Consider the following 26,288-nt stretch of genomic DNA (forward strand, 5'->3'; position numbering starts at 1 on the left):
TAGATCTAAGCAATTTGTACAAAATGTTAATACAGTAATAAACAATTTCAAGTTGTCTTTCTGCCTTTGCTGTCCATGGTCTATGTACAGTTGGTATTATATACAGCATATCCAAGTACTTTTTATATCTTGTTCAAAACTGCAATACATCCAGGCCTACATTTCTGACATACACAAATCACATGTAATAAATTGATATTATAATAACTGACCTAATGTGATAATTGTAACATTCATATTTCCCGAAATTAGAATAATTGACTACCAACTTTGTTTATGCCACTTACTCTCTAGTAGATGGATCAAATGTGGAAACATATTGCAGACTGTTTTGAAACTCTACCAAGCCAAAATGATGTCAAAGACCAACCTGAAACTACCCCTATCTTCCGTTGTCCACTGTAATCCATGATAACTTTAGTGTTGTTTATTAGGTACTCTCGATTTACTAGCTAGTTCATCTTGGATAAATTCCCATAAACCTTTCTCTGGATTTCACACTCAAATTTGAAGTTAATTCAACAGACAAAAAGTAAACTTTTACATATTTTTGTAAGGATAAAGCTTTTTCTGGTACACCCCGACCAATCAAACCACGTGAAACGCATTGAAACTCAGATTCGTATCAGCCATGACCCGACAAATCGCTTTCTAACTTGCGTTAACGACCACATCTGACCAAACAAACTCGCCAGTGAGATGGTGGAAGGTTTCAGCTTGCAAAAGATGTTTTCAGATTGACAATTTTGCCACTTTGGAAGTGATTGAATCCACCTGCGATTTAACGTTTAGAGAAAAGTAGTAGAAACTATTTTTTTTTAAACGTTAAATCGGGAGTTTCAATGCGTTTCACATGGTTTGATTGGTCGGGGTGTAGTAGGCATTCCTGTTGCATGTATTGTAGCAGTCTGGATTTGGGTACATTTGTTGTGACCACATATACTAAAGATTGCGCTCAAAGTGTCCAATACAAATCAATTAGATATCTGACCACAGCAAAATTCAAGAAAATCTCAAGAGTCTGCATCATTGCTAGATCTCTTTCCTACATCATTCAATAGTGCTTTATTCAACACATAGCAATAACACTGTGCTAGTATCCTAGGGCACCACTAACTTCTCTATGCCTTCCATCTGCAACGGAGGAATATCTTCCCTTGTACACATAACCATTCATCCATAAGTCCAATAGCAAATACACTGTAGGGCAGTATGGCGTTTTAAGGTTTAACATTACTATAGCATAACGTATACATAGTAATGTAGATATTACAATAATAGCAACAAAAACATGGCTGGTGGCTCAACGGAGTTGTCGGTTGAAGGCGTTGTACGCAGACTCCAGATCAAAGAGCATCTGGCGGACTTGGTTGTCATCCAGCTCATCGTGTGCCTGCATTGTGCCGAATGTTTGCAGCCTGGAGGGAAAGATGGGAGAAATCTTAACACTCAATAGACAACAGTTGTGCATACTGTAATTCTTGTTTCTTTCACTGTAACTTTATGTTTATTGTTTTCATGGTCACCTCTGTACCGTGAACCATGACAAACCTGTTGTAATTATTTATGCTTCCTTCACACATCCGTTCTGTAAATAAATTGCCACCGTGAAGTTGAAGTTCAGTGACAGTGTCAATTTTCCTTACACGGTGAAATTTTGCTACCGTGAAGATGAAGTGAATTACAGTATACAGATGTACAATATGAACATCTATAATGTAACATTGTCATGCAGCATACTTACAGAAGAAGATGTTAAGTGCACACATCAATGAATGCTAGACATCCAGATAGAACATTACTTAACTGTAGAAATTATTGAAATTACTACTTGTTAGGACCTTATGTAATACAAAATAAATCAAGCAACTGGATAAATTCTCTAAAGAATGACAAGTGTGAATGTCTCCAGACTCATTCTCAGTCACAGATGAAATAAAGTGGATGCTATCTGAAACGTCTAACTCTTTTAAGAATTTATCCAGTTGCTTGATTTATTTTGTATTACATAAGGCACTACCAAATATCACTTTCTACAGTTAATTTGCTAAACATATACACATGTTGATCCTACCATCTGCTGACAGTTGTTTTGCCCTCAAAGTCAGGAGGAAGGGAGCTGAGTCTGTTCATGGTTTCCAGGAGCTCACGCAGGTCTGGCTGAATCTGAAGTTTGGAAAGAAAAATCGTCATGTACAAGGTTACTAAAGTCTGGACACTCTTTGCAAAGAAATTACAGTCTTTGTAATGACTTTTTCTGGTTTAAAATCTATAAAATCGGTATCTGCACTTTGTGTCTAATTACAATAAGGTATAATTGTGTTTAGATGTCATACGCAGCAAAAAAATATATTTAGCTTCCACCGGGCCTTTCTACGGAGGTAGGGATCATAGAATTCAGCAAAAAGGGGAATAATTGGCCAGTAGAGTCAGTCCGTGGGATGGTTAACGTTTCCCCCTTTGAAGGCCTGGCAAATGAAACCCTGGCAAATGAAACCCTATGGTGGCCAAAATCCCCTGGCAAAATTATTGATCATATAGCCAGCATAGTTAGTCTGGTAGAGTCATCCCTACTCATCATCACTACTCACCTCATCCATGGCCCTGATTTCCAGCCTCAACTTATCCATGACTGTGATGAAGAGCTAGAAAATTAACAAGATTTGTAACCAAAAAGTTATGTATACTTGAAAGTTCATTTGTGTTGGTAGAAGTCATTCTGAATCTAGTTTAAACTGTAATGGCCAACACAATAAATTGGACTAACCCAGTCGAAAATTTGGGTAAGCCCAATTTATTGTGTTGGCGTTTACAATTTAAACTTCATTCAGAAAAAGTTATGTAAATAACTAAAATCATCATCAAGGAGGTTAAACCTATCAAGCAGGTTTAACCTCCTTGCCACCATCGTAGTGATAAGATGGACATAATTTTTGACAAACATTTAATAAACACTACACACAACAAAAGATGTTGCTACTATTTCAAGACGAACTCTGTCTCTTTATCTTATCTATGAACATAACTGTTGGCACAGGCCAACTAGGATCAATCTCAAAGCTTGCAGACTGGTAAAAAAAATTGTATTGAAGTAGAAAAGGACTTGGAAAAGTATTAAACATTTACATATACAAAATGTATACAATTCCTTTGCATTTGCCTTTTCTGGGCCATAACTGAATGCTGGGCTGATGATCTGCTCATGAGATGTTGAAACTGCTGCAGTTTACTTACTGAGACAATATCTGCGATACTCTTGGACGTGTTGCCCTTGTCGTCCTTGATCGTGATTGGTCGGTCCTCCTTTATCCTTTCTAGAGCAGCTGGACAGTTCATCTGTGAGGAGGATAAAAAGTGATTCCTCATCAGTCATTCAAGTCTAAAACTCTTTCAAAATATATATAGCAAACTACCAAGCTCTCTGTAACTAACCAATATCTAACACCATTGCACAATGAAAGTCTGCATATATTGATTCAACTCTCTTAAATAAGTTAAAGATAAAGTAAGGCAGTTCTTAAACCTACTTGCTTAAAGATCTCTCCATACTTTAATAATTGATATCAATGGTAACAGTAAAGGTAGTCCCATAGCCTTTCTGAGGCTGTAGGTGCAGTGGATGGTTTTCCACTGTGTCTAGGGCACGGTATTGGAAGGCGGAGCTCATCTATCTCCTTCCACAGCCTTTTACCCCCCCCAACCGAAGTCATGTACCCATTCTTATAGTTTTTTACACCTGGTCTGAGTGAGGAAAGTCATGTCAAGTGCCAAAGAACAAAATGTATTGCCAGGGATGCTAGGAATCCAACCTGTGACCTCTTGATCTCGTGTTCACTAGCCTATCCACTCGGCTATTTGATATCAATGGCTTTATCATCATAATATTATAATAAACCACAGTGAAGAAAGCTCACCCTGTATTTCTTCATGAAAGCTTCCACAGTCTGGAACTCATCACCTTTGACCTGTTTGAAGGCGACCTTGTACTGGGCCAAGAGCTTGGAGCAGGCAGCTGTGTACCTGGAAATAAAGTACATGTACATGAATTGTATGTTATTGTATTGCAGTTTTGCACTGCATTGAACAATACATGCCTACTATTTTCCCATGCTGTCTCCGTTGAATTCAAGAATCTAAGTTCCAAAAAGGCTGCTACGGGGGCCCAAACCTAAGCCACTTCTTCACGAGCCTAAGAGCTATCTAAAAAGGTAAAGCAGTCATCCTCAATTGAGGTGAAGCGCAATGCTTTTTCAAGTTGCTAGTGGTAGCGCAATGCGGCTTCGCTATGGCTCACGTTTTTTGGCCAAGCACACCGGGTCACCCCTACTCTTCTCGATAAGTGTGTTGGATTCTTTTACGTGCAGAGGTTTGATGCTTGAGGCTTACGCCTGAAGCTCCCTCATACATGGGGCTGCCAGCTTTACGTCACCATCCGAAATGACGAATTCAATCCCTTACAACATGTCTGAGCTCAAGAGTGGACCCTATCTACCTTTGAAAAAGCATGACCAGAACATAAGGTATCAAAACTGGAATTCCTCCTACAGTACCTAAGAAAGCCACTAGGAGGCCATGATCTAATCATTTCTTCATTTGACCAACATACCAAATATTATAAAGATCCACCCACAAACATACAGGCACACACAAACATACAGGCACACACACACACACACACACATACACACACACACACACACACACACACACACACACACACACACACACACACACACACACACACAAACAAATCCTTGGCAAAGGTAAGATACTAAAGATTTAACATACTCTTCTGGTCTGATGGCATCCTTGATGTAAGCCTTCTCTAGGTTCTGTAGGGTGTTGATGACAGCAAACAGTTCAGCTTGGTTGTCATAACGCTCTCTCTCACGGGATGTCCGATGGAGCTTCACTTCCTGAAACCAAGAACACGGAAGATTACCACAGGGGGATCTCAGTACTACAGAAGTGACTGTGGTTTGGTCTAGATCATCATCAAATACAAATTCAATGTACTAATATGATCAAGGCTTTCCTTGACACCAGTGTGTACACAACACATCTTACTGTGTTTTGATATTATGTTGTGTATAGAATGGTCTACAACACTATTCTTTCTATTGACGTACAGCAACATTGTCCACAAGTACATATTCAATATACAGTACTGTTGAGAGCCAATACCAATGGAACATGTCCACACCCATAATACTTGTAACAGATTAACTTTATTCAAAGCAAGAGAACTCATATGTTCATCAAGAACAGGATACATGTAGGCTGTTTGATGTTCCAACAGTTTAGCCTGAGTACCAGGCTCCCTAGCAAGCGACAAGAATTGAGCCAGCGGTCACTACTACCAAGGCGGAGCCTGGTACTCAGGCTTCAAGCAGTTGGTCCTGTTCAGAATAACGTTCCCTATACTGCCCCCTATTACTATATACAAATAAACTTGGACAGCTTACCTCCATGAGCTCCGGCCTGTTCGCTGCTGGAATGAAACAATAGTTCGAGTATGTTATCACAGAGCCAAAATTATTTGTGAGGATGTGAAGATAACAATGAACATTAAAATCTTGATTCTTAGAAAAATTAGAAACAGATACTAGTATTCTAACACCATGATCATAGTTCTATTAAGGCTAATTCATCCCACAAAGTGATGACAAAATTATCTATCCATCAGATTGTAACGATGTATCTGTTTGGTTTAGGACAAAGAAACCCCCATTGTTACACAAAAAGGAATTTAAAAATTTAAATCTATTTGTATTACGTTCTAGCATTCTCTCTGTCTGCAATAACTATTAGGCTTTGATGTAATATACAATACACAAAATTTGATGATACACATGCAGAGGTATGATGATGACATAGCTCCCCCCACCCCAAAATCTTACACCTACCGAAACTAGACAAATATACGGCCAAACAAAAGATGTACAAGAGTACCAACCTGGGCCCGGGTTTGCATGTACTCCCTGGAACATGCCTACCGTGTTGTCTTTGTTCTGATAGACACAAAACAACGGAAAAACGACTAAAATGTTTGCTCTGTTTCTGAAGTCTTCTTGTCACTTCCGTGTCGTGAGGCTGAGTCAGAATACGTCATCGGAATATTCTAAACAGTTTCCTCATAGGTAGACTACCCTATTAAGTCTATTTTAAAAAACTACCATAAGTCATATCCTAGATATCTAAATGCATTAAAAAAACTAATTTTTTTTCCACAGATTCTATTTAAAGTTTCGTACCGCATCTAGCCATTTTTATCAATAATAATAGCATAAAAAATAACACACACCCCTATCAATATATTAACTAGCCAACCAATCACGTGACAGGTAACAAAACGGCAGCCATATTGTTTCTTTACTCTTTCCGTCAAATTTGTCTGTTTTCTGTTTTTCATCAAAGTTTCTTGAGATCTGCGTCGTTTGAACACATCGTGTCGTGATGGGAGGATCAAGTAGTCAGTTCACGCAGGAGGAACTTAAGGAATATCAGGTAAAGTTGGACGTTCGGTGACTTTTCTGCTGTTTTTACTTTCTGTTTTCAACAGCTTGTGTTAGACTGTTGGTCGACTTTTACAACATGTTTTCCTCTAGAACACCTACTTTCGAAATATGGCAATCAAACAATGGCATTTACTGAAAGTTTAAGTCAGTCAGACTTAAAAGCATTATGGTATAGTGTTAAACATATGCGTTTGCGATCAAAAATTGAGAAAATTTCGTCACAAACATTGAGGGTCAACAAGGAAATAACATTTAAAAATCTTTTATTTCCGAAAAATTAGACCTCAGTCGTAATCGTGGTAGAGGTATGTAGCTAAGGCCAATGTTGGGAAGAAAAAGATGAGAATGGGATCTAGAAACAACGTGTACAAGTGTCATTGGACAGACATAATTTGAAAATAATTGCTGCATAATTTGATAATAATGACGTGTACCTTTGTGGTCACACCAAGCACCTCACCTGTAGTGACTAATACTTGGCATGTCACCCTTAACTTGAAATTTAAGGATTTTTTGCATTATTGTACCAATCCCTTGAACTTATGAAAACAAAAATTTTGACTTGAAAATTAAAGTTGTACAAAATCTCAAATCAAAATCCAACCTCTTTCAGTCTTTGGAAAGCTTGGACATATTAATCTTGGTTAACAAAAATGGGACAAAGGAAAGAAAAAAATGAGAAATGTTTAATAGGATGTGTTTATTTTGGGCTAGTAAATTAAGTCCGTCGGAAGATTTTCATTTTGCCTTGGGTGTGTGACGGAACTACCTGGCACGGTGACCCCTAACCCCGCCCCAGGGTGTATCAGGTGTCGGTCACCTCACCATTGTTGTAGCAGGTCGCCACAACAGGTCCCACCCGCCTTTGTCCGACCTGATTACACAGTAGCGCAGCGGCGTGACTGCAGGGAACGCCCAACCTGTTCTGTATTCATGCTGCACACACTTGTTGTGAACAAGCCTACTTGTGTACACACTATTACTCTCCTAGCAGAGGAGGGGTTTGGGCTGGTTTTTGACGTGTTTTTAGGCATTTTTGTCGGGCTTTCTACTTTGTCATATTTTTTTTTGTATAGCCAACCCTACCAGCCGAAAATGGAGAGGCTATACACAAAAAAAGATGACAAAGTAGAAAGCCTGACAAAAACGCCTAAAAACACGTCAAAAACCAGCTGAAACCCCTCCTCTGCTTGGAGAGTACACATTACAGTACCAAATTTCTGACTTCCAAGCAGATCTTTCAGAGGCAAAATCATCACGTAGGCCGACATCAATTTTGCCACAGGAAGATCTGCTTAAAGATTACACACTACTATCTAATTCCAGCTCAGAAAAGAAATAGGGTGTGACAGTTCGTTCAGTGTATTATATTACACCACGCTGTGTTGCTAGCAAGGCTGTTCTGTTGCATTGAAGGGTGGTTATACCGATCGTGCACTCCTCAGATTCTTAAAGTAACAACAACATATATGTCACAGACAAAGTAATTTGGACCAACTTGGTATTCGGGTAACTTATGGCTGCCAGATTGTGTTGGCATATTGACCATATTGCGTACATCTTAAAGATAAGGTCGTGCAAAAGTACTGTCTCGTGGAGAACATGGTCCTTCGTTCACACAAGCAAACAAACAAACAAACACAAATAAGCTCACTGTCTGTCAAATCCAATATCATTTACATCAGTTGCAGAAACAACTGTTACAGTATTATCATTAAGTTGGTGCATGTGTAAACATTCCTCTAATTTTCTGTTCCAGGAGCTGACATATTTCACAAAGAAAGAAATTCTGCAGTAAGTATTCTCTTCTGGCATGTTTTGTTTGTACTCAACATGCATTTATATGTAGTAAACGTAGGGTTTGCTTAGATACATATAGCTCTGTTTCATACGAGAAAAGGACTTCTATTTTGATATGCTAGAAGAATGGATATCATAAACATATGTGTATGCACAGGGGACCACATTACAAAATATATATTGGCTTACTAAGTTAGACTAAGTCAGAGGCTTGCTTGTAGATGTACCAGGCCGCAAACTGAAACCAAATGCTTCTAATCTAAAGGATTTGAAGTCATAAGAATGTGTACTTTTTTCTTTTTACAGTGTTTTCAAGAGGTTCTATGCGCTGGACCCTCCAAGTGTCAGAGCCAACAAGAATGCCAGACTGCCCAAGGCCAAGATATGGACTCTTCCTGAGTTAAAGGTACGCAGGGGCCACGTTTTCACATCTGTGCATTCTCACCAAAAGCAAATACCAACTTATCTGTAAAAGTATGGTACAACATCAATAAACCTAGCAGGTAAACCTCTCCTTTAAAGAATTGTACGGTTCTTGGTGGCAAATGTGCTAGATGTTGGCACATCAGCAACCAAATCCGTTGTGTGTTTTTTGGCACACTTTTAGATGGATCAACCGCCAGGGAAAGTCGTGTAAAGGACCTTTCCCAAAGGCACAACGTCAGGGCATGGTGAGCATTGAACCCAGGACTTCGACACCACAAACTTCTCCTACATGTATATTAGACACATTTATGACAAGTGCATCTGTAGACACAGGACAATTATCTTTCATTATTTCTATCTACCACTATCAACTACTTGACAACCAGGTCTTACAATATCTGGCACTTTGCAGGTGAATCCCTTCAAGGATCGCATCTGTGACGTGTTCTCATCGTCAGGAGATGGAGACCTGTCCTTTGAGGACTTCCTGGACATGATGTCCGTCTTTAGTGACTCTGTACGTATGCTCTTTCTTGTATAAGTGTTTGCATTGATAGCTGATATATTGTAATTATATTATTTACTTAAGAATACTGACTTCCATGACGTATGATAAAATCATGAGTAAAGAAAGGTTCAAACAAAATCTGAAAGCACTAAGAAATATTTCATGACCTCATAATGCATTGTGATGAACATGTATATCTGTATGATACTTCCTTTCTTTGATACTCCATTATTATTTATCATGGCATTTCATGGTGTTATTGTAGATATAACTTTTAAATGTTTCCATTCATAACTCTATGGTAAGTATATACTTGTACATGTATAATGACATAAGTATTGGACTTTTTGACAGGACTTTAATTATAATTTTCTGTTATCCTTTGCAGGCACCCAAGAATGTCAAAGTGGAATATGCCTTCAAGGTTTATGGTAAGATATCTGTTCTTGAAAAGTATCCTTATTTGATTTACCCTGTAGATCTGAATGTGAAAAAAGATTATGAAATGATATTTTTAAACTCTTGCTTTTGTGATTGATTTCTGCTCAGAAATGTCAGTTTCAAACTCTGGATAAGGTCATGTCATTTCCAGTTGGCTAAACTTGTTACATAAACTCCCATCCTTTGTAACTAACAGTAACTGTTACCTTGCATATCTTATTACTTGGATGTCTTACCTTCATTGGCGTCCCATCATTTGTAAGTGGAAATATGATATTTTATACTGACTAATGATACTAGACTAGGGTCTTAGAAGAATACTTTACCATCGTGCCAAACGTATGTCCTTGCCTCCCTCTGTAACAGACTTTGACAGTGATGGCTACCTGGACAAGACAGACCTGAAGCATGTGGTGGATCGGCTGACAGGGGACCAGAAGCTGAGTGATACTGAGATGGAACAACTGGTGGACAATGTACGTACACTTTCTTGCACTGTACAGTCAAACCTAACCCAACAAGATCACGCAGGGAACAGATGAAATCTGGTCCAAGTGCACCAATACTTGCACTGTAGTTGTAGCAGGCTACATCTTTTGAAATGCCCAAAATAGCCGATAATGTCTGGTCTATGTGGACAGGTGGTTGCTGTAGACAGGATTCTTAATGCTTGTGTCTATGGCAAAATTATGTAAGAGACCATCAACAAGTGGTCTTTATGTAGAGGTGGTCACTTGTACAGTTTGCACTGTAGTTGTAACAAGCCTCATCCATGGAAGTGGCTAAAATCTGTGATGTACTGTAAATGCAGAAATGTTCACAGGGATTTGATTGCGCGGTAGGGAGAAAATGGACTGTTTGCAGTTGTTTTGAGTTCGTGTTTGAAACAATAGTAGCGCTACAGTCACACAATGGAATGGCTTTTCGTGGTGGTTTTAACTTCCCGGTAAACAGTTCACCACGAAACCGCGAACATAAAACCACAGCAAACATTTCTGCATTTATAAGTGTAATATGAAGTTGATACTGTCACAGTGATAATGATACTGTTATGAGTATGTACATGAAAGTCTTCATTTATTCTTTACCTTTCCACTATATTGAGTGCTACATGAGATGAAAATGAAGTAACAATACTGTGTCCTTGCAGTTGTTTGAAGAGGCAGATCTTGACGAGGATGACCAACTGTCCTTCGCTGAGTTCGAGCACGTCATCTCCAAAGCCCCAGACTTCATCAAGTAAGTAATATTGCATTTTCCATTAAGTTTTGAGCATCATTTTCCTTTTTAATGATTTTCCCTGTCAACTAATGCTTTGTTCTTGTGTTCACTATTTCATGTTAAAAGATAAGGAGAGGTCACAAAACTCAAAATAGAAGAATAAAGGGTTCTAAGCTTGTCGATATGTAATGAGAGATTTTAATATAGTTTTGCCGTTTCTGATGATACAACGTTGACGTGTGCATGATCAGTACACTTACCCAGTTTAACTGAAATCATCGGTCCCAGTTGCAAATTGCTTGTGTGTTGTCTGTGTTGGTAGTGTACATACTGTTTGTTTGTTTGTTTGTTTGTCTGCAAAGTCCAGCTAATTGTGCATTCCACTTGTGCTTTTGCCTAGTAATACCCTTAACTAAATGTTTCCAGCAGTGGTGTATTATAGGCTTGAATGTGTAAAACATGTGGACATGGATAGAAATGTTGTCTTGTGTACGTTGTGCATGTCTAACTTTGATTTTAGCAGAGTGGTTGGCTTAAATGTGTAAAACATGTGGACATGGATAGAAATGTTGTCTTGTGTACATTGTGCACGTCTAACTTTGATTCAGCAGTGGTAAGTCTTGAATGTGTAAAACATGTGGACAATTTTGGATAGAAATGTTGTCTTGTGTACATTGTGCATGTCTAACAGAAGCCTGTGTTTCCATTTCAGCTCGTTCCGCATCCGTCTGTAATTGTCTGGCTCGTCAATGTCGTCACCATCAAAATTAATCACCCACTACTACCAGTGCATGAACTGTCTTCACCAGTCCTGCATGTGCCTTAATATACTGTAAATGTTTAAACTTTTGCAGTGGTTTATTTTTGCAGTTTTTGTGGTGCAAATTCATGACTCCACAACTGTATCCCTCTTGTATTACTACTGTATTACAGTATTGTGTAAACCACGTATTTAAACTCCTACTGCAAAATTAAACCACTGCAAAAGTAAACAAATTTACAGTAATGCATGGCTCAATTATCAAGTAGAATGAATTAACTTGTAGTAGATTGCATATAGTTAATACCTATCTACTAAATTTGGAAAATGCACGTAAAGTCATAGAAATGCTTTTAACTTTGATGTCTTCGTTCCATGTAAACACCATGCAAAAGGGATGAACAATTCAGTCCTTTCAAACCAAAACATTCAATTCATTATGAAAATGAGACTGCCCATATTTGTTTTGGAATGTAAATTTGACAAATGCATGTAAAGTTATAGAAATGCTTTTAACCTTGATTTTGTCTTTCCATGTAAACACCATGCAAAAGGGATGAAAAATTCAGTCCTTATTGCCAATATTTGTTTTGGAATGTAAAGGTTTTGTCACACTACCAATCTACCGGTAGTAAGTGTCCAGAGCGAGTAAATTGTGATTTGAACAAAACTGATCAGTGCAATTTCAAAACTTTTCATGTGTCAAAAAGAAATAAACTCTCCCTGTGCATGGTGTTATAAGCAATTTGATATGGAAAAAATGTGCCTTGTTTTTCAGCAGTGACTGAAAAATAGCCTGATGCTATCTAAAATTTCCATATATGCAAGCAACAGAGCAATTTTACAATGACCCTTTTGCCAATGGAAGCTAAATGACTGCATTTTATTGCAGTTTCTTTTTAAAACCGTTTACCTTTGTGCAAAATTTTTTTTAAATAGTTGAACTTTTAAAATATAAATATAAAACTGTTGTACATATTTCATGCTAACCAAAGATTTTCACTATTACGCCGGTACTATAGTACATTTTGTACCATGAATTGCGGACTAAAATTTACTTGTAAATACTACTATACACTTTGACAGGACCATCTTAATCTTTGAAGATGGAATGAACATACTATCTGTTATTGTGTCGACCTGCAAATGTTTGTTTGTATAGAAAATGAGCTTGTCTTTATATATATGTCATTTCATAGATTTGATCCTATAAGAACTAGATTGTAAGATATGAAAAAATGAAAATAATGTTTGATATGTGTGGTTTGTCAGAAGTGTAAGCAGGAAAGTAAAGTGAATGTCTCTTGTCAAGATGTGCTTGTGCAAAGTAGTATTTTAGCCTTAATTGAATGAAATAAACGTACACATATTTCACATAATTCATTCTTGTAGATGTGTTATATTTTTGTTATAGTCTCCTGTACCATTTTCCATAGTATTAAAAACTATACCCAGAAACTATATTTCCATAGTATTAAAAACAGTCAAACATAGTATTACAAGCAGATGGAAGCAAAATTTACACAGGAACAAATTTTCCATGTTTCTATTCAATTCAGATCATACTGCAACGTCTTCAAAGCAACAAAATCACTATTCTCATGATGCAATATTTTCAAACTTTAAGCACTTAAAACCATAGCTTTGTGATCTGGAAAATACAATGTATATTGAGTCCATGTACAACCTCCATTATCAATACAAGCAATCAGTACTGTAAGCATTTGTTAGCTACTAATAGAATGATGGTTATTATGTTATGTACATTATATAAAGAGCAGCAGTTTCATTGAAAACCCCTCATGCAATCACGCTACACATTTCAAATGAAATATGAAAGCATGAATACATAAAAGGGTTTTATATGGCATACAGATAATATGCTCCGTATCTATCTACGCTCAAAGAATACGTCTCGCATGGCACGATCCCTGACCGAGGATTTATCAGCAAAGCGGTCAAGTTCGGCCCTCTTCCGCGATCCCACCGTTTTTATCGCTGGTAGATCAATGTCCGTGGTACGGGTTCCGCCTGTGGTGTAGAAGCTGTGAAGATTAGAAACAAAATTAGGATTTCACAGTGACATAATTTTTTTCCAGATCTAAACCTTTTTTTATTCTACACATTTGTCCCATAGTGTTCTGATATTCCTTGGCATTTGATATGGGATTACGGCCATGTCAGATAAGACTCTAATAACCTTTTCTTTAAACTGTATTTGAGCATACAGTTGTTTTTCCCCTAGCTCGGGAACTTCATATTCATGCTGCACTATAAGTTCTAGAATATACCAAAAGGGGAATGTACATGCAAGGGGCCACAAAATCTGGTGACATTTTTTGTCATCCTATCTCACCAACTAAGAAAGTTGATGGCTGTCAAGCTTTCGCTAAGATAAACCTAAAGCTGGCCGCTATTTTGACTGCTCCAAATCGTATCTTCTTCAACAAATCTAATGAGTTTCTTGTATTTAATGTACAATAAGTTATGTCTATCTGCTATTGTCATGGGGTGAATTAATCCAAATCTCCAAGAAGATCTGAATCTGCTTGGAGATTAATGACAGTTACTGGCATATTTTTCACATCAATCAGTGACCATGGACCCGTATAGTTTCTGTTTGGAAGCTACTTTGAAATTTTGTAGTTGGACTAAGACAGTACATAAAGTTCACACTTATAAAGGCTTCAAGTGCACAATGCACTAACAATCATATTCCCAGTCATTGCACATGTGGTCACTGTTGATGGATGAAACTAATCTTACTCTACTATGTTAGAGTTGTAGATATTGTGTAATCCAGATTGAATCACACAACAGCAGATGAAATGATTTTGAAAGCATGGATGGGTCTATGATGGGATGGAGATTATATGCATCAAGCATATAATTAGGCATAATCTAGCTACATCCAATCAAACTAAAGCTGTCACTGATATCCAATCAGATCTTCCAGTGGCAAAGAATCCTAACTGTTACAGCTCTAGACTTCTCTGTAGTTGCTAACAACAATGTTGAGATATGTATTTATTGATATTCTTTCATGTTCAAAATAAGAAGTCTGCCAGAATCATAATTTCAATAGGTATAGTTACAAGTATGTATGAAGTGGAGATTGCAATGTGCAATTTATAAAGACTGAGTTAAATGGAACATTTCTTTTTCTGTTGCCAACTATTGAGAAGTCTGCATCTAAAAAATCATTGCAATGAAGGGTTTTCATGCACCCTGTTTGCAAAGCCATGATTGGACCATAAAGCCACATAAGCCATGCACTGATTGGTCAGAATGCTGATGATGATTGCAACATAAAGCTACATAAGCCATGCACTGATTCGTCAGATTGCTGCAGGATGATTGGAACCTAAAACTACATAAGCCATGGACTGATTGGTTACATTACTGAAGGATGTTGGTGATGATTGGAACCTAAAGCTACATAAGCCATGCACTGATTGGTCAGATCACTGAAGGATGATGAATGATGATGATTGGAACCTAAAGCTACATAAGCCATGCACTGATTGGTCAGATTGCTGCAGAATGATGATGATGATGATGAGCAGGCTGCAGGAGCACAACCTTACCTGCGTTACCATGGGAACCAGTTACCAGGATACTGAGTTGTTCGGGGAGAAAGTGCGTGTCTCGGGACGAGACCCCATGCCACTTGGAAGACCAAACACACACCGTGAGAAAATACACACCACACAGTGGTTATCAAGATAGTAGCCAAGATGTTACATTCTCAAATGTGGATTGTGCACTTAATAATGTTAGAAATATATACATATAATGTTAGAAGTAAAATACACCAGAAAAGTACACTTGAAGTGCATCATACAGTTTATGAGCAAGAACACGTTAAACCGAGAAGACGACATGAGAAGACGTTAAACCGGATAGTGAGTGAGTGAGTGAACATTCCTGAAGTAAAGGAAAGGAATCATTGTCATCTAAGGTCACACCAAATTAATAATTGCTTCTTCCTTGGTTTCCTAAACATTCAGAAGATATTCTACCCGAGAAATTATGCACCACTACAGTGTATCTGTTAATGATTCAAATTCAAACTACAAAATTGTCATAGTAGGCTCTCCAGTCATCAGCTTAGTAGGTATTAAGAAGTTGACAAGTTGAGTCAGACTTTCCTTTTTTCATGACAGGGTTGTTAGTGGTGCTAAAAAATTGTGTACCAAAGAAAATAAGAAACAGAGCTTTGGGTCCAAACACAACAACAGTGCGATGATCAAATAGCAATGATCACAACTGTAGAGATGCTTACATCGGAGGTAGTTTACGGAAACTGTCCTCTGCCTTGGTAGGGAGATGGAAGTACGTCACTCGCTTCGATGTTCCTGTTTTGTCCTTGTAGTATTCACGGTGTTCCTGTGACACCTGTCAACGAAAAATTGCTTCAAGTCAAGAACAAATGATTTAGAGACTGCTGCCTTAGAATTGGACACTTATGCTTTATTACCTCCTCAAAAATGAAGGTATTGTTTTTGGTCAGCACCTCTACAGACATAGTAGAACTAGATCTTGACTAGTATTTTGATAAATCAAGCCACACAGCAAGCTTTCATATGCACTAATCACTTGTTAATAACATAGTATTGTTATAGCTACATTTTATTATAGTACATGTAACTCCATATTTCTTACACTATAAAATCAGATCTAGAGATCTAGTATGTTGAACTGCAATGTCCATACTGGTGTGTGAGCTCATACCTTGTCAAAGTTGTTGTACCACTCCTTGCCGTCGTGGTGCACGTTGTACAAGCGGACGCGCGGCGCCGCCAGCCAGCGGTCCCGAGTACGGGAACGGTTCCCCAACACCAGGGCTGGATCGTTCGCCAAGGAGGTTGGGAATGAACCACCTAAGAGGGGGGAAGAAAATTAAGAACAGTCAGGGTTTGATCCCTAGTCATTCTTGCTTAGGACTATCAAATTAACAAATCTCATTTTCACCATTTCACAGAATCATCCTCAGGGTTAGGGTTGACGAGATCAGTGTTTTTACAATAATAATGATAACAAGAGTCCGTAGGACACAATTCTCCGTGAAGTATTTATAGTATGTACAAGTATTGACCCACACAAACTTTGCATCTCTGCACAGTCCAAGTAGTGTTTTAGAGCAAGTAAAGAAAAAGTGTTTGTTTATCTTTTTCTTTCAATACAGGAGTGGTCAACCTGCTGAAAAGTATGTTTTTACAGCATGACATAGATGGGATCTAGAAATTCCGGGAAAAGTCACAAAGTTAGATCTAGATGGCCCCTTTTCAATTATCAACGAACCATTCAGCCTTACAACTAAGATGTATCAGAAATCACAAATATGCAGTAAATCCTCTTTCCACAATTTATTGCAGGCCGGCCTGATCTATAGCTATCAAGCTATTTGCAATAAAAAAGGCTAATTTATATTATCGTAACATTTCACGAAGGTCAAAGGTCACCGGATCTAACCACCCGGAAGTGACACTGGCGCGCGCACTTTTCTGAGAGATATTTCTCAACAATCTTTCATCCCCTGCGTAAACTTTTTACATTGTCACAGCCTCCGTATTATAAACTACAAGTGTGGTAAGTTTGAAGGTCCAGAGATTTCCCATTTTCACACTGTGCGTAAAAGTGCATCGTCCGTCCCGTGCGCACATACTGTAAGCGAGTTGCGAGTGGACAAGGCATACTTAATACACAGACTGGAGGTCACTCTACACATGTTCGCAGCTAAAACTCACAATTCCCGTTGCCGCATTGGTATGTAACTTGGTATATCGTTTGCTAGGTTGCGTGTGGTGATGCACGTTGTCTATTTTTCAATGTAACAGTGACTATACGATCACAGCAAGTAAGGAAGATTTATACCCCGTATCTGCCTGAAGTATTCCAGTCATGCATAACGGTTATAACATGGTCCCTATGGCAGGGCAGTGGGACATAGCATTAATTATAGGGGTGCAATTACGATATTGGATTGACGTTTAAAGTAGTTATGGTGTAACAAAGCTATTGTGCATCACCACGCCGAACCAGGCAAACGATATGCCAAGTTACACACCAATGCGACGACGTGATCGTGAGTTATAGCTGCGAACGCGCAAACAAATACATTCCCAATACTCCCAGAAGGAGGTCACACCTCCTCCCCGGAGTAATAATGGTTTATTGGTCAGAAATTACTCATGCAATGGCAGCCAGTGCTGAATTGCTGCAGGGTTTACAATCACATAATATACAACAGATACATATTTGCTCCACACTTGCACTTTGTGGAACTGTCGCAAGGGTCTGGGCGGCTGCCATTCGGCGCCAGCAGGTGACCTCAATACGACCTTCCCCAACCAAAGTCAGGTACCCATTCACACAAGCCTTATCAAAGGGACATCCTGTCAATAGGGCCAAAAAAATCTGACAGAAACATCTTTTCAAATCACATTACATGTACCAAAAAAGATTTTATTGACAAGTACATCCTGTCAATAGTGCCAAAAATTGTTTTGACAAGGAGTTCAAGAACACTGTGTCAGTGCCAAATATTTTTATTGACAGGATGTTTAGTGCCAAAAAAATTCAGTCAATACCCTCATAAAATGTTATATGGTTGTGGTGTTTACCATTGGAGTACTGTGTCTGGCTGTTGTTCAGGGTCACAGAGCGGAAGTCTTGGAACCACTTCTTGGTGGTGTTGCCGTAGGTGTCCCCGTACCGGAACATGATGGTGGGACAGTGGCCCTTGTACCTGGAATGGAGCAAAATTTCTGTCAGACCATTTTTTTTGTCCTATAGTCCAGCATCATAGCTGGAAAAATCAGACCAGATATGTTAGCCTCTACCAGACTCCACAGGTCGCTGGAAAAATCACAGATATTGGCCAAATAGACGGATAACATACCAGAGAAGTTAGTCTGTTATAGAAGTTACAGTTTGCAACCTGGATGGCATATTGGACCCTCTCTCTGTAGCCGACTCCCTTAGCATACCATTCACTCTATTTGGCCAATTTCTACTATTTTTCCAGCCATCCGCACGGCCTAGTAGAGGCTACAGATATGTTAAGGATACGTTGAATTGTATGTGTGAAAAATTTGGTGCTTTTAGACAAATTTGCACAAGTTTTCTGTTATGCCACTGGACTATTCATGTTTCAGACACTTTGTTCTAACTTTGAGATAAGAAACTGTAAAATGGCTAGTCTAGAATGACAGTGAAAAGGTTGAGCAGTCAGTTGTTGGGGAATGTGAAAAAGTAAAAGTGGTTTTGGAAGGTATGTAAAAAAAGTTTAGATTCTTAAATTGGCATGAAGCCACTACTGTATATCTAGGAATATTTGCAGTAGTTTTATTTCAGCAGTTTTAGCGGTGCCCCTCCTGAAAATAAATCATGACACCACGAATCTACCTTTTTGCACTTAACGTTTTAGTATTGTTTCAACAAGCAAACTTAAAATGACTGCAAAAACCTTCTTCCCACTCTAGATACTATAGCGAAATTAAATCCACGCGAAACTAAAGGAACTTACATTAACATTATGTTAACTTAATATGCAAAATAGGAAATGCACCTTTTTCTGTGCAGTTCAAACTTGCTCTGTTATAGAGCTAACTAGAAACATCACAAAGACAAGGTGTTGCTATTGTGTCAACACCACCATTATGTTTATGATTTTCCCAATCACACATTATTTTAATAGCACACTGAAGTAGCCGTTTGGCACCCAATTCCCTATTGGTTACAGGTTAGGCAGCAGAGATGTTTACAACTTCTCATCTCCCCCTCTCTCTCTGGTAACTTTGTTCAAAGGTTTTGTTGTAAAGTAAACAAAGTAAACAATTGACAGCTCAATTCGGTCATCCTTTTGTAAATCCTTCTGTCAGTGTCACTAATCTTATTCAGTGTCAATGTTCCGTGTCAATATTACAAGTCTTGTCTGCAAAATCTGGCAACTATTGCAGTACTGTAATAAATTATTTCCTGCGATCTAAAAACCAGGAAATTCTCGTATCAAACTGTTCCTCCTTTGCACACTCATGTTCATAAAAGCAGAATAAATGTGTCTTAATTTGGAGTGATCTCCAAGGATATTTGTTGACATATTTCGAATAGAAAACACTACTTACCCAGGCATGAGTGCCGGAGGAGTGTACGTGGCATTGTGCGTGGTGATCAGCGTTCCTGCACTTCGAGAAGCCATGTTTTCCTTAAGAAAACCTGTCGAAATCTTGCAAACTTCTTGTCACCTGTTGTGTGTTACTTGATCATTCGTCAGAAACCCTGGACGTGGTCACATTTCGCATTGTTGTGGTCCGCCGGATAGAAAATAGTACCGGAAGAAGACGAAACCCTTCTGCGATTTCGAACTAGACTGCTCAAGACTAAAACATAAAACGATCCAAAAGATAATATTTGATTAAAATAGCCTCAATATAAACTTGAATAATTAAAAATTCTGTTATTTTAGTAAGTTTACTTACAGTGGCGGAGGGATATACTACAGCTGATACTTCGGTCTCCCGAGATAGCGTCCTGTTCCTTAGCAACGGGCCTGAGGTCTCGTGGCTTCTCGCGGACAGATCGCCGGACAAACGGGAAACAACGAGAGTTGGAGGCAATTCTCCAAGCAGAGGTTAGGCTTCCGCTTGTTTTCACGTCATTTTGAAACAGTCAGACGTTTCAGACAGCATCCGCTGTCTTTCGTCAGTATCAATAAGGATAGGACTGGAAAACCAGGGTTTAAACCAAAACTCTGAATAGAAATGTCTGAAACGTCTGACTGTTTCAAATTTTATCCAGTTGCCTGACAGCCTGAGTAACTATTTATGTATCTTATTACCTGGATGTCTAACCTTCATCAACGTACCATATTTTGTTCTTCAGAATGTTCCTAATAAGTGAGACCTACTAACGTTACGAGCAATAGAATTGAGTTAACTTGGATTCGTAAGAATACCTCATTTTACCCTACGCTGCGTTGTGTCGCTCCTTGGTCAAACATGCTCGAGATATTGAACTTCCTTTAGCGTCATTAAAACAACGTTGAATTCTTAAGTTTATTTCGCTCATAAATAATAAGGTGGCGCCAGATTTGTATCGGACCCAGCAAGATTTCTTTGAACCCACAAAAGCGGGAAATTTCAAAGGTTTTGTCAAACTTGTAACGGCTACATAGCCTGTGTCAACATGATTAGTGCAAGGGCTCCTATACTCTCCCTCAACCAAATTGGCTGAGTATGGAGCCCTGGAGCTCAGGCTAATGTTACAGGCAATGACTTCTATAATCACCGATAAAGAAGCGACGGAAGCCCCAAACATTAATTGTTAGTTTTAAAAAAAGGATAATATACTTGTTTGCTCGTTGTGTATTTCCACTAAGGTTCTTCTCTCTTTCCTTCTTTCTACTTAGCCTCCTAAAACGAGCCTGATTACTGACAGCTTGCGCATGTGTTAGTTACAAAACAAGTGATCGGAGCTGTTAAACAAAGGGAAAATTAAGGCAAGGACACTAAGAATGCAGATATTGTGTGTGCAAAAGACAAGACAAGTGAATTTAGCGTGTTAGTAATATTTACATATATACAAGGACATGAGGGGCGACTCAATGTAGCATGCTCCTCGCCAGTTCAGTTTGTTTGTTTGTTTGTATTGCATACCCGGTAAACCGCATCAAGGCGTAACACACCAGGTTTGTACTGAACAGTACAAGCTGCATATCCAGACAGATTTATATGATCCACGCACACCGGGAAGGACCCCTACTCTTTTCGATAAGTGTATTGGTTTTTTTAACGTGCTTGAGGTGTGGCTCTCCTCAAACACGGGACCTCCGTTTAACGTCCTATCCGAGGGACGTCCCTAACCGAAGCTAGGTACTCATTTTCACCTGAGTAAAGTGGGGAAAGTCGTGTAAAGTACCTTTCCCAAGGGCACAACGTCAACGGGACAAATCAGGGAACCCCGGATTCGAACTGGGAAAGGGACCCCGCCTCCGCCACACTAGGCTGAAGTTTATTCCACTCTCTGATGGTCCGAGGGAAGAACGAGAGCCTGTAGTAGTTGTTCCTGACCGCCTGCATGGTTCCTGTGACGTTATATAACACTCAGCATCTTGGACAAGTTCCGTCCAATTTCCTGGCTTGTGAAGTACTCACGACCGTCAAGCAAGAATTTAACGACATTAGATTGAAATATGTCAAAAAAATGCGGAAAACCATTTTGTGTGTTTTTCATTCATGACGTCAATCCGTAACGCGTATGCCAGTAACGATTTGTTTGAACCACTCGTATGCACTACAAGTTGTCTGGCGTCATCTATGTAGGAAGCAGCCCCTCCAGAATTGATATGATATTAATAAGCAAATATTTTGGGCGAGCCACGAGAGGTGAAACGTGTTTCCTTGTCCACTTCGCGGTAGATTTTGGTCTTCCCCATTCCCACCCAAGATTTACGAATCTGCTAAGTTTCAAAGCATCCCCCAACTTCTTCCGTTTGTTTGAATCATAACTCAAGTATTCTGTATAATACATTATGTATTTCCGATAGTTGGTGACATAACTTCCTTATCACTCATATATTAGAGGGAATTGCCCATACTCACCGGGCATGAGTTCAGACATACTAGTAGAGAAGTCCTTAGTCAACCCTAGCCTCTACCACCAGGCTCCACAGCTCGCTGGAAAAATCGTAGAAATTGGCCAAAAAGACGGATTACATGCCAGAGAAGTTAGTCCGCTACAATAGAAGTTACAATTTGCGACCCGTGGATGGCAAATGGTACCTACCTCCGTAGCCGATCCCTTAGCGTACTATTAAATCTATTTGGCCAGTTTCTACTATTTTCCAGCCATCAACGGGGCCTGGTAGAGGCTAAGTCAACCCCGCCCTCTGTTGGCAGTTTCCCAAGTATGATTCAAGCCACAAAAGCGAAAGTATCGGACTAAGGACGATGACTTCTATTTCCGTTAAATGAGTCCGTTTTCTATTTTAATTTCATGGGAATGTTCCTTTCTTGAAAAATTGGAGATGCCTATTAATAAGTCAGTTCCTTTTAAAACAAATCATGATGGGCGTTGTTCTTACCCTAATGATATTGATGACGAACTTTATCAAGGATTATTCACGATACAATGATAAACGCTCAAAGTTGTTTACATTTCTTTCTGCTTACTCAAACGAGTTTGATAATAAAATCCTGTAGATAAGATAAATTTCATATATATTCTAGGAGGGGATAACCTTTACAGTGTACAAAAAGGTAAAAACATCAAAGAATGTTTAGAACTAATAACCTAGACTCTACCAGGCTCCACAGGTCGCTGGAAAAATGGTACAAATTGGCCAAATAGACAGATAACATGCCAGAGGAGTTAGTCTTCTAAAGGAATACTGTTTGCGACCAATGGGTCCTCTGGCATGTTATCCGTCTATTTGGCCAATTTCTACTATATTTCCAGTGACCTGTGGAGCCTGGTAGAGGCTACTAAAAACGATACGATAAACTCAACATGCTGATTTGTTCATGTAATTGTACGTTGGTGAATTCATTTGTATCCACTTGTTTGGTTGTATGTATAGTTGTAGAAGGCCTTGCGAAAGCCGCTAGGCTTTAGGCAAAAATAGTTACTCAAGCAACTGGATAAGATTTTGAAACGTTAACAGTCAGACGTTTCAGACAGCATCCGCTGTCTTTCGTCAGTGACTAAAGATAGGACTGGGAAACCAGGTTTTATACCAAAACTCTGAATAGATATGTTAATGAGGTTAAGACAATTTATGATGTCGCTGTGCTTTTGTTGTGTCATTAAAGATTACTGTTCACATGAATATTCATCTGTACCGGTAGAAAACATTCTGAATCAAAGTTGAAGAACTGTAATCTCCAACACAAAAATCAAAACCATAGCACATCCAGGATATAAGATACAAAAAACGGAAGTTCTGCTGCAGTACCAAGGTCGCATACCAGGGGACACAAAAGTAACCTTGAAATTTGTCTTCTCAACACCTACCCACATACCAAATATCATTGTTATCCATCCAGAGGTTCTTGAGTTACGCTGACTACAATAGTCCGGAAACACACACACACACACACACACACACACACACACACACACACACAGACACGCCAAAAACAATATCTCCATTTTTCATTGAAATAACCATTAACTTAGGCCAAAAATAATTACTCAAGCAACTGGATAAAGTTTGAAACAGTCAGACGTTTCAGACAGCATCCACTGTCTTTCGTCAGTGACGCGTATCTTACTACCTGGATGTCTAACTTTCATCAACGAACCATTAACTTATCTATAGAGTTACTTATCTATACAGTCTTCTCAACACCTACCCACATACCAAATATCGTTGTAATCCATCCAGAGGTTCTTGAGTTATGCATATGCTGACTACAATAGTCCGGAAACACAAATCAGGCAGACACACAGACATGCCAAAAACAATATCTCCATTTTTTATGGAGATATAAAGTGGACTTACCCAGATTTTCAACTGATCAGCTCCAGTCTTTGTCCGGGACATTTTTGATTCAGAAATATCACTGTTATCATTCTACAGGGTCAGGGATGCAGCGCCAAACTAGACCTCACGTTGTTGTGTCGATGAAGATTTTGTCGTGGCCGGTACATGAGGTTATGACCTCATTGGTATGTGGTGTTCAATAAAAAATCTCAACACTTACTATATCTAACATACTTCCGCAACGTTGAGTCCACGGAAGTCGTCTGTTTGTCTGACGTATTGACGTCTAGGCACTTATCTTTTTACGTCACGTTGCCCCAAAGATGTTTTATTCTTCCTAGCCATAGCAAGTAAATTTTATGGATGGCATTCCCTGCAGACCCCAAATATAATACGAGAATAAGAACAAGATGGGGAAAAAACAAGATGCCTAAATTTTCAAAATAGAGACCATAAACGATGTAACAAGAACTGAAGCGACAAAACATGGTATCACAGCCAAAAAGTATTTCATTCCTGTATTCAAGAATTCAAAAAGTGACACTAGAGTGGTAGCCTAGTATCGCTACAGCTACAACCACACTAGTGACATCACAGCTACAATTACCGAACCAGTTTCACCTCTGTATCTACTTTCTTGGCTACCTCACTTCTGCAAGAACTCAGAAGAAAGTACCACACGACATGTTCCTATTTTCCTTACTTACTGTCATGTACACCATAGCCGTAGGGAACGAATTCTTTTCTTTTTTCGAGATCCGGCGAAAATGAATGCGCGGATGGATGTAATCCATAAGATTTCTTTGCTCTGGCCTATAAAGGCCTGGGAAAATTAATGTTAACGTTTCCGACTACGGTCTTGAAAAAAATAGGGTTGGTAGGTTTTCTTTTTGTGAAGTACATGAAATCTGTAAGAAAATTTGCAGCACAAGGTGGATTTCTGTTTTAAAGTTGTATCACTCATATTTCAGATCGAAAATCATATAAAATAAACAACTTAATTAAGCAAACAAACAAACAAACAAAAACTGTCCTTTGCCAGCGGTAGACTTCCAAAAAAGGCTAGGGTCAGCAGGTTCGTGCAAGGGTCAGTCGGGTAAACGCCAAACACAACATTTTCTTCCCTAGGCCTAAGAATTTATCTACTTCCTCCCGCCTCAGTGGGAATCTACCCCGTGATCATCAGCAAGTGGGTTCTCCCGGGAAACTCCCGTTCTTTCCGTGTCTACCTCTTGGGACACGCCCCCCAATCGCATGAGTCACGCGGACTAAAACATCAACAAAATAAAATCACGCCATGCCGTCATTCTCTAAGATTATAACATCATACGACAATCAATTACTTGCAAGAGAGTTCCCTGTCACGACCTACCGCGATGTATGAAGTATAAAAGAGAGTGGACCCTAGCCACAGCTCAGACCCGAAACGAAGAAGTGTTTAACCACACGAAGGAGTGAGGAGACAACAAGCGCCATCGTCACGCCTAGACTTTATCGACTTCGTCTTCTTCAATTTTACTGTATCAGTGAACGGCAAACTTCCGATCTCCCAGTCTCATCAAGCGTCATGTCAAACCATTTGGTAAGTAATGCTTGGGTTTTGTGATTTTTGTTCCTTTCTATCTTGACTACGACATGAACATTTAAGATCGTCAGTAACAGACTTCTTAATTTCGCAAATTCTTAAAACTGTCTCCCTGCTGCCTATCCCAAAAGAGAATTGGTAGCCAAGCGCCTAACGTTACTTCAGTTTTCAAAAAGATTAATCAAACTGAATTATATTAGTCCGAAAGAAATCTTTTTGTGGGTCCCTCAGTTCGTTAAAACTGTGTTTCACTAGCTTCCACCAGACCTTTCTACGGGGATAAGGATTTAATTTGGCAAGAAAAATGAATAATTGCCCAATTAAATTGGCCAGTAGAGTCAGTCCACGGTAAGGTTAACATCTGTTTTGTTTCAAATTTTGAATTGTCTTTGAATGTACATGTAGTAGCGCTTTGTAGTTTCGGGTAAACTTTACTTTCTCTCGATCATCGCGCGATATATTTTTAGGGATCGGCTCAAATTCGCAGGTTACCAAACCCGTTAAATATGATTGGGTAGATTTTCAGGCGAACAATACGCGCG

At 39.0% G+C, this 26,288-nt stretch overlaps 3 protein-coding genes and 1 long non-coding RNA gene across 6 annotated transcripts; 1 reads left to right on the plus strand and 3 right to left on the minus strand.

The window, feature by feature from the left end:
- Positions 1-1,203: 1,203 nt before the first annotated feature.
- On the minus strand, positions 1,204-6,106 carry LOC136427244 (vacuolar protein sorting-associated protein 28 homolog). 2 transcript variants are annotated; one of them, XM_066416044.1, is made up of 8 exons: positions 5,957-6,106; positions 5,466-5,488; positions 4,789-4,916; positions 3,915-4,020; positions 3,235-3,336; positions 2,592-2,645; positions 2,075-2,166; positions 1,204-1,418 (listed from the first exon to the last, which is right to left on the minus strand). In XM_066416044.1, exons 1-8 carry the CDS (start codon positions 5,988-5,990, stop codon positions 1,304-1,306), a joined length of 654 nt encoding a protein of 217 aa, XP_066272141.1. In that variant the 5' UTR covers positions 5,991-6,106; the 3' UTR covers positions 1,204-1,303. The 2 variants fall into 2 exon arrangements, with proteins under 2 accessions (XP_066272141.1, XP_066272140.1); XM_066416043.1 differs by having other exon boundaries at positions 5,466-5,491.
- Positions 6,107-6,348: 242 nt separating this feature from the next.
- On the plus strand, positions 6,349-11,768 carry LOC136427245 (calcium and integrin-binding protein 1-like). Its single transcript, XM_066416046.1, has 8 exons — positions 6,349-6,507; positions 8,278-8,312; positions 8,625-8,724; positions 9,157-9,261; positions 9,641-9,683; positions 10,060-10,169; positions 10,844-10,932; positions 11,627-11,768. Exons 1-8 carry the CDS (start codon positions 6,457-6,459, stop codon positions 11,646-11,648), a joined length of 555 nt encoding a protein of 184 aa, XP_066272143.1. The 5' UTR covers positions 6,349-6,456; the 3' UTR covers positions 11,649-11,768.
- Positions 11,769-13,085: 1,317 nt separating this feature from the next.
- LOC136427246 (ciliary microtubule inner protein 2C-like) lies at positions 13,086-19,992 on the minus strand. 2 transcript variants are annotated; one of them, XM_066416048.1, is made up of 6 exons: positions 19,804-19,992; positions 18,301-18,425; positions 16,409-16,557; positions 15,960-16,072; positions 15,262-15,343; positions 13,606-13,719 (listed from the first exon to the last, which is right to left on the minus strand). In XM_066416048.1, the coding sequence occupies exons 1-5, from the start codon at positions 19,875-19,877 to the stop codon at positions 15,283-15,285; spliced, it is 522 nt and encodes a 173-aa protein (XP_066272145.1). In that variant the 5' UTR covers positions 19,878-19,992; the 3' UTR covers positions 13,606-13,719; positions 15,262-15,282. The 2 variants fall into 2 exon arrangements, with proteins under 2 accessions (XP_066272144.1, XP_066272145.1); XM_066416047.1 differs by lacking the exon at positions 15,262-15,343 and having other exon boundaries at positions 13,086-13,719; positions 19,804-19,988.
- Positions 14,701-15,255, minus strand: LOC136427247 (uncharacterized). Its single transcript, XR_010754386.1, has 2 exons — positions 15,104-15,255; positions 14,701-15,038 (listed from the first exon to the last, which is right to left on the minus strand). It is a non-coding gene; the product is annotated as an uncharacterized lncRNA (long non-coding RNA).
- Positions 19,993-26,288: the final 6,296 nt, after the last annotated feature.

This window comes from Branchiostoma lanceolatum, chromosome 2 (genome assembly GCF_035083965.1).
Source record: "Branchiostoma lanceolatum isolate klBraLanc5 chromosome 2, klBraLanc5.hap2, whole genome shotgun sequence".
Classification (NCBI taxonomy): domain Eukaryota; kingdom Metazoa; phylum Chordata; class Leptocardii; order Amphioxiformes; family Branchiostomatidae; genus Branchiostoma; species Branchiostoma lanceolatum.

Excerpts from the sequence above, each read along its gene's own strand:
- LOC136427244 (XM_066416043.1), bottom strand. The coding sequence starts at position 5,990 with ATGTTCCAGGGAGTACATGCAAACCCGGGCCCAG. Across the intron at positions 4,917-5,465 it reads ACAGGCCGGAGCTCATGGAG|GAAGTGAAGCTCCATCGGAC; the intron begins GTAAGCTGTCCA and ends TCTTGGTTTCAG. Across the intron at positions 2,167-2,591 it reads AAATCAGGGCCATGGATGAG|ATTCAGCCAGACCTGCGTGA; the intron begins GTGAGTAGTGAT and ends TCCAAACTTCAG.
- LOC136427245 (XM_066416046.1), top strand. The coding sequence starts at position 6,457 with ATGGGAGGATCAAGTAGTCAGTTCACGCAGGAGGAACTTAAGGAATAT. Across the intron at positions 9,684-10,059 it reads ATATGCCTTCAAGGTTTATG|ACTTTGACAGTGATGGCTAC; the intron begins GTAAGATATCTG and ends CCTCTGTAACAG. Across the intron at positions 10,933-11,626 it reads AAAGCCCCAGACTTCATCAA|CTCGTTCCGCATCCGTCTGT; the intron begins GTAAGTAATATT and ends TTTCCATTTCAG.
- LOC136427246 (XM_066416047.1), bottom strand. The coding sequence starts at position 19,877 with ATGGCTTCTCGAAGTGCAGGAACGCTGATCACCACGCACAATGCCACG. Across the intron at positions 18,426-19,803 it reads CCTCCGGCACTCATGCCTGG|GTACAAGGGCCACTGTCCCA; the intron begins GTAAGTAGTGTT and ends GCTCCATTCCAG. Across the intron at positions 13,720-15,959 it reads TTCCGTAAACTACCTCCGAT|CTTCTACACCACAGGCGGAA; the intron begins GTAAGCATCTCT and ends TAATCTTCACAG.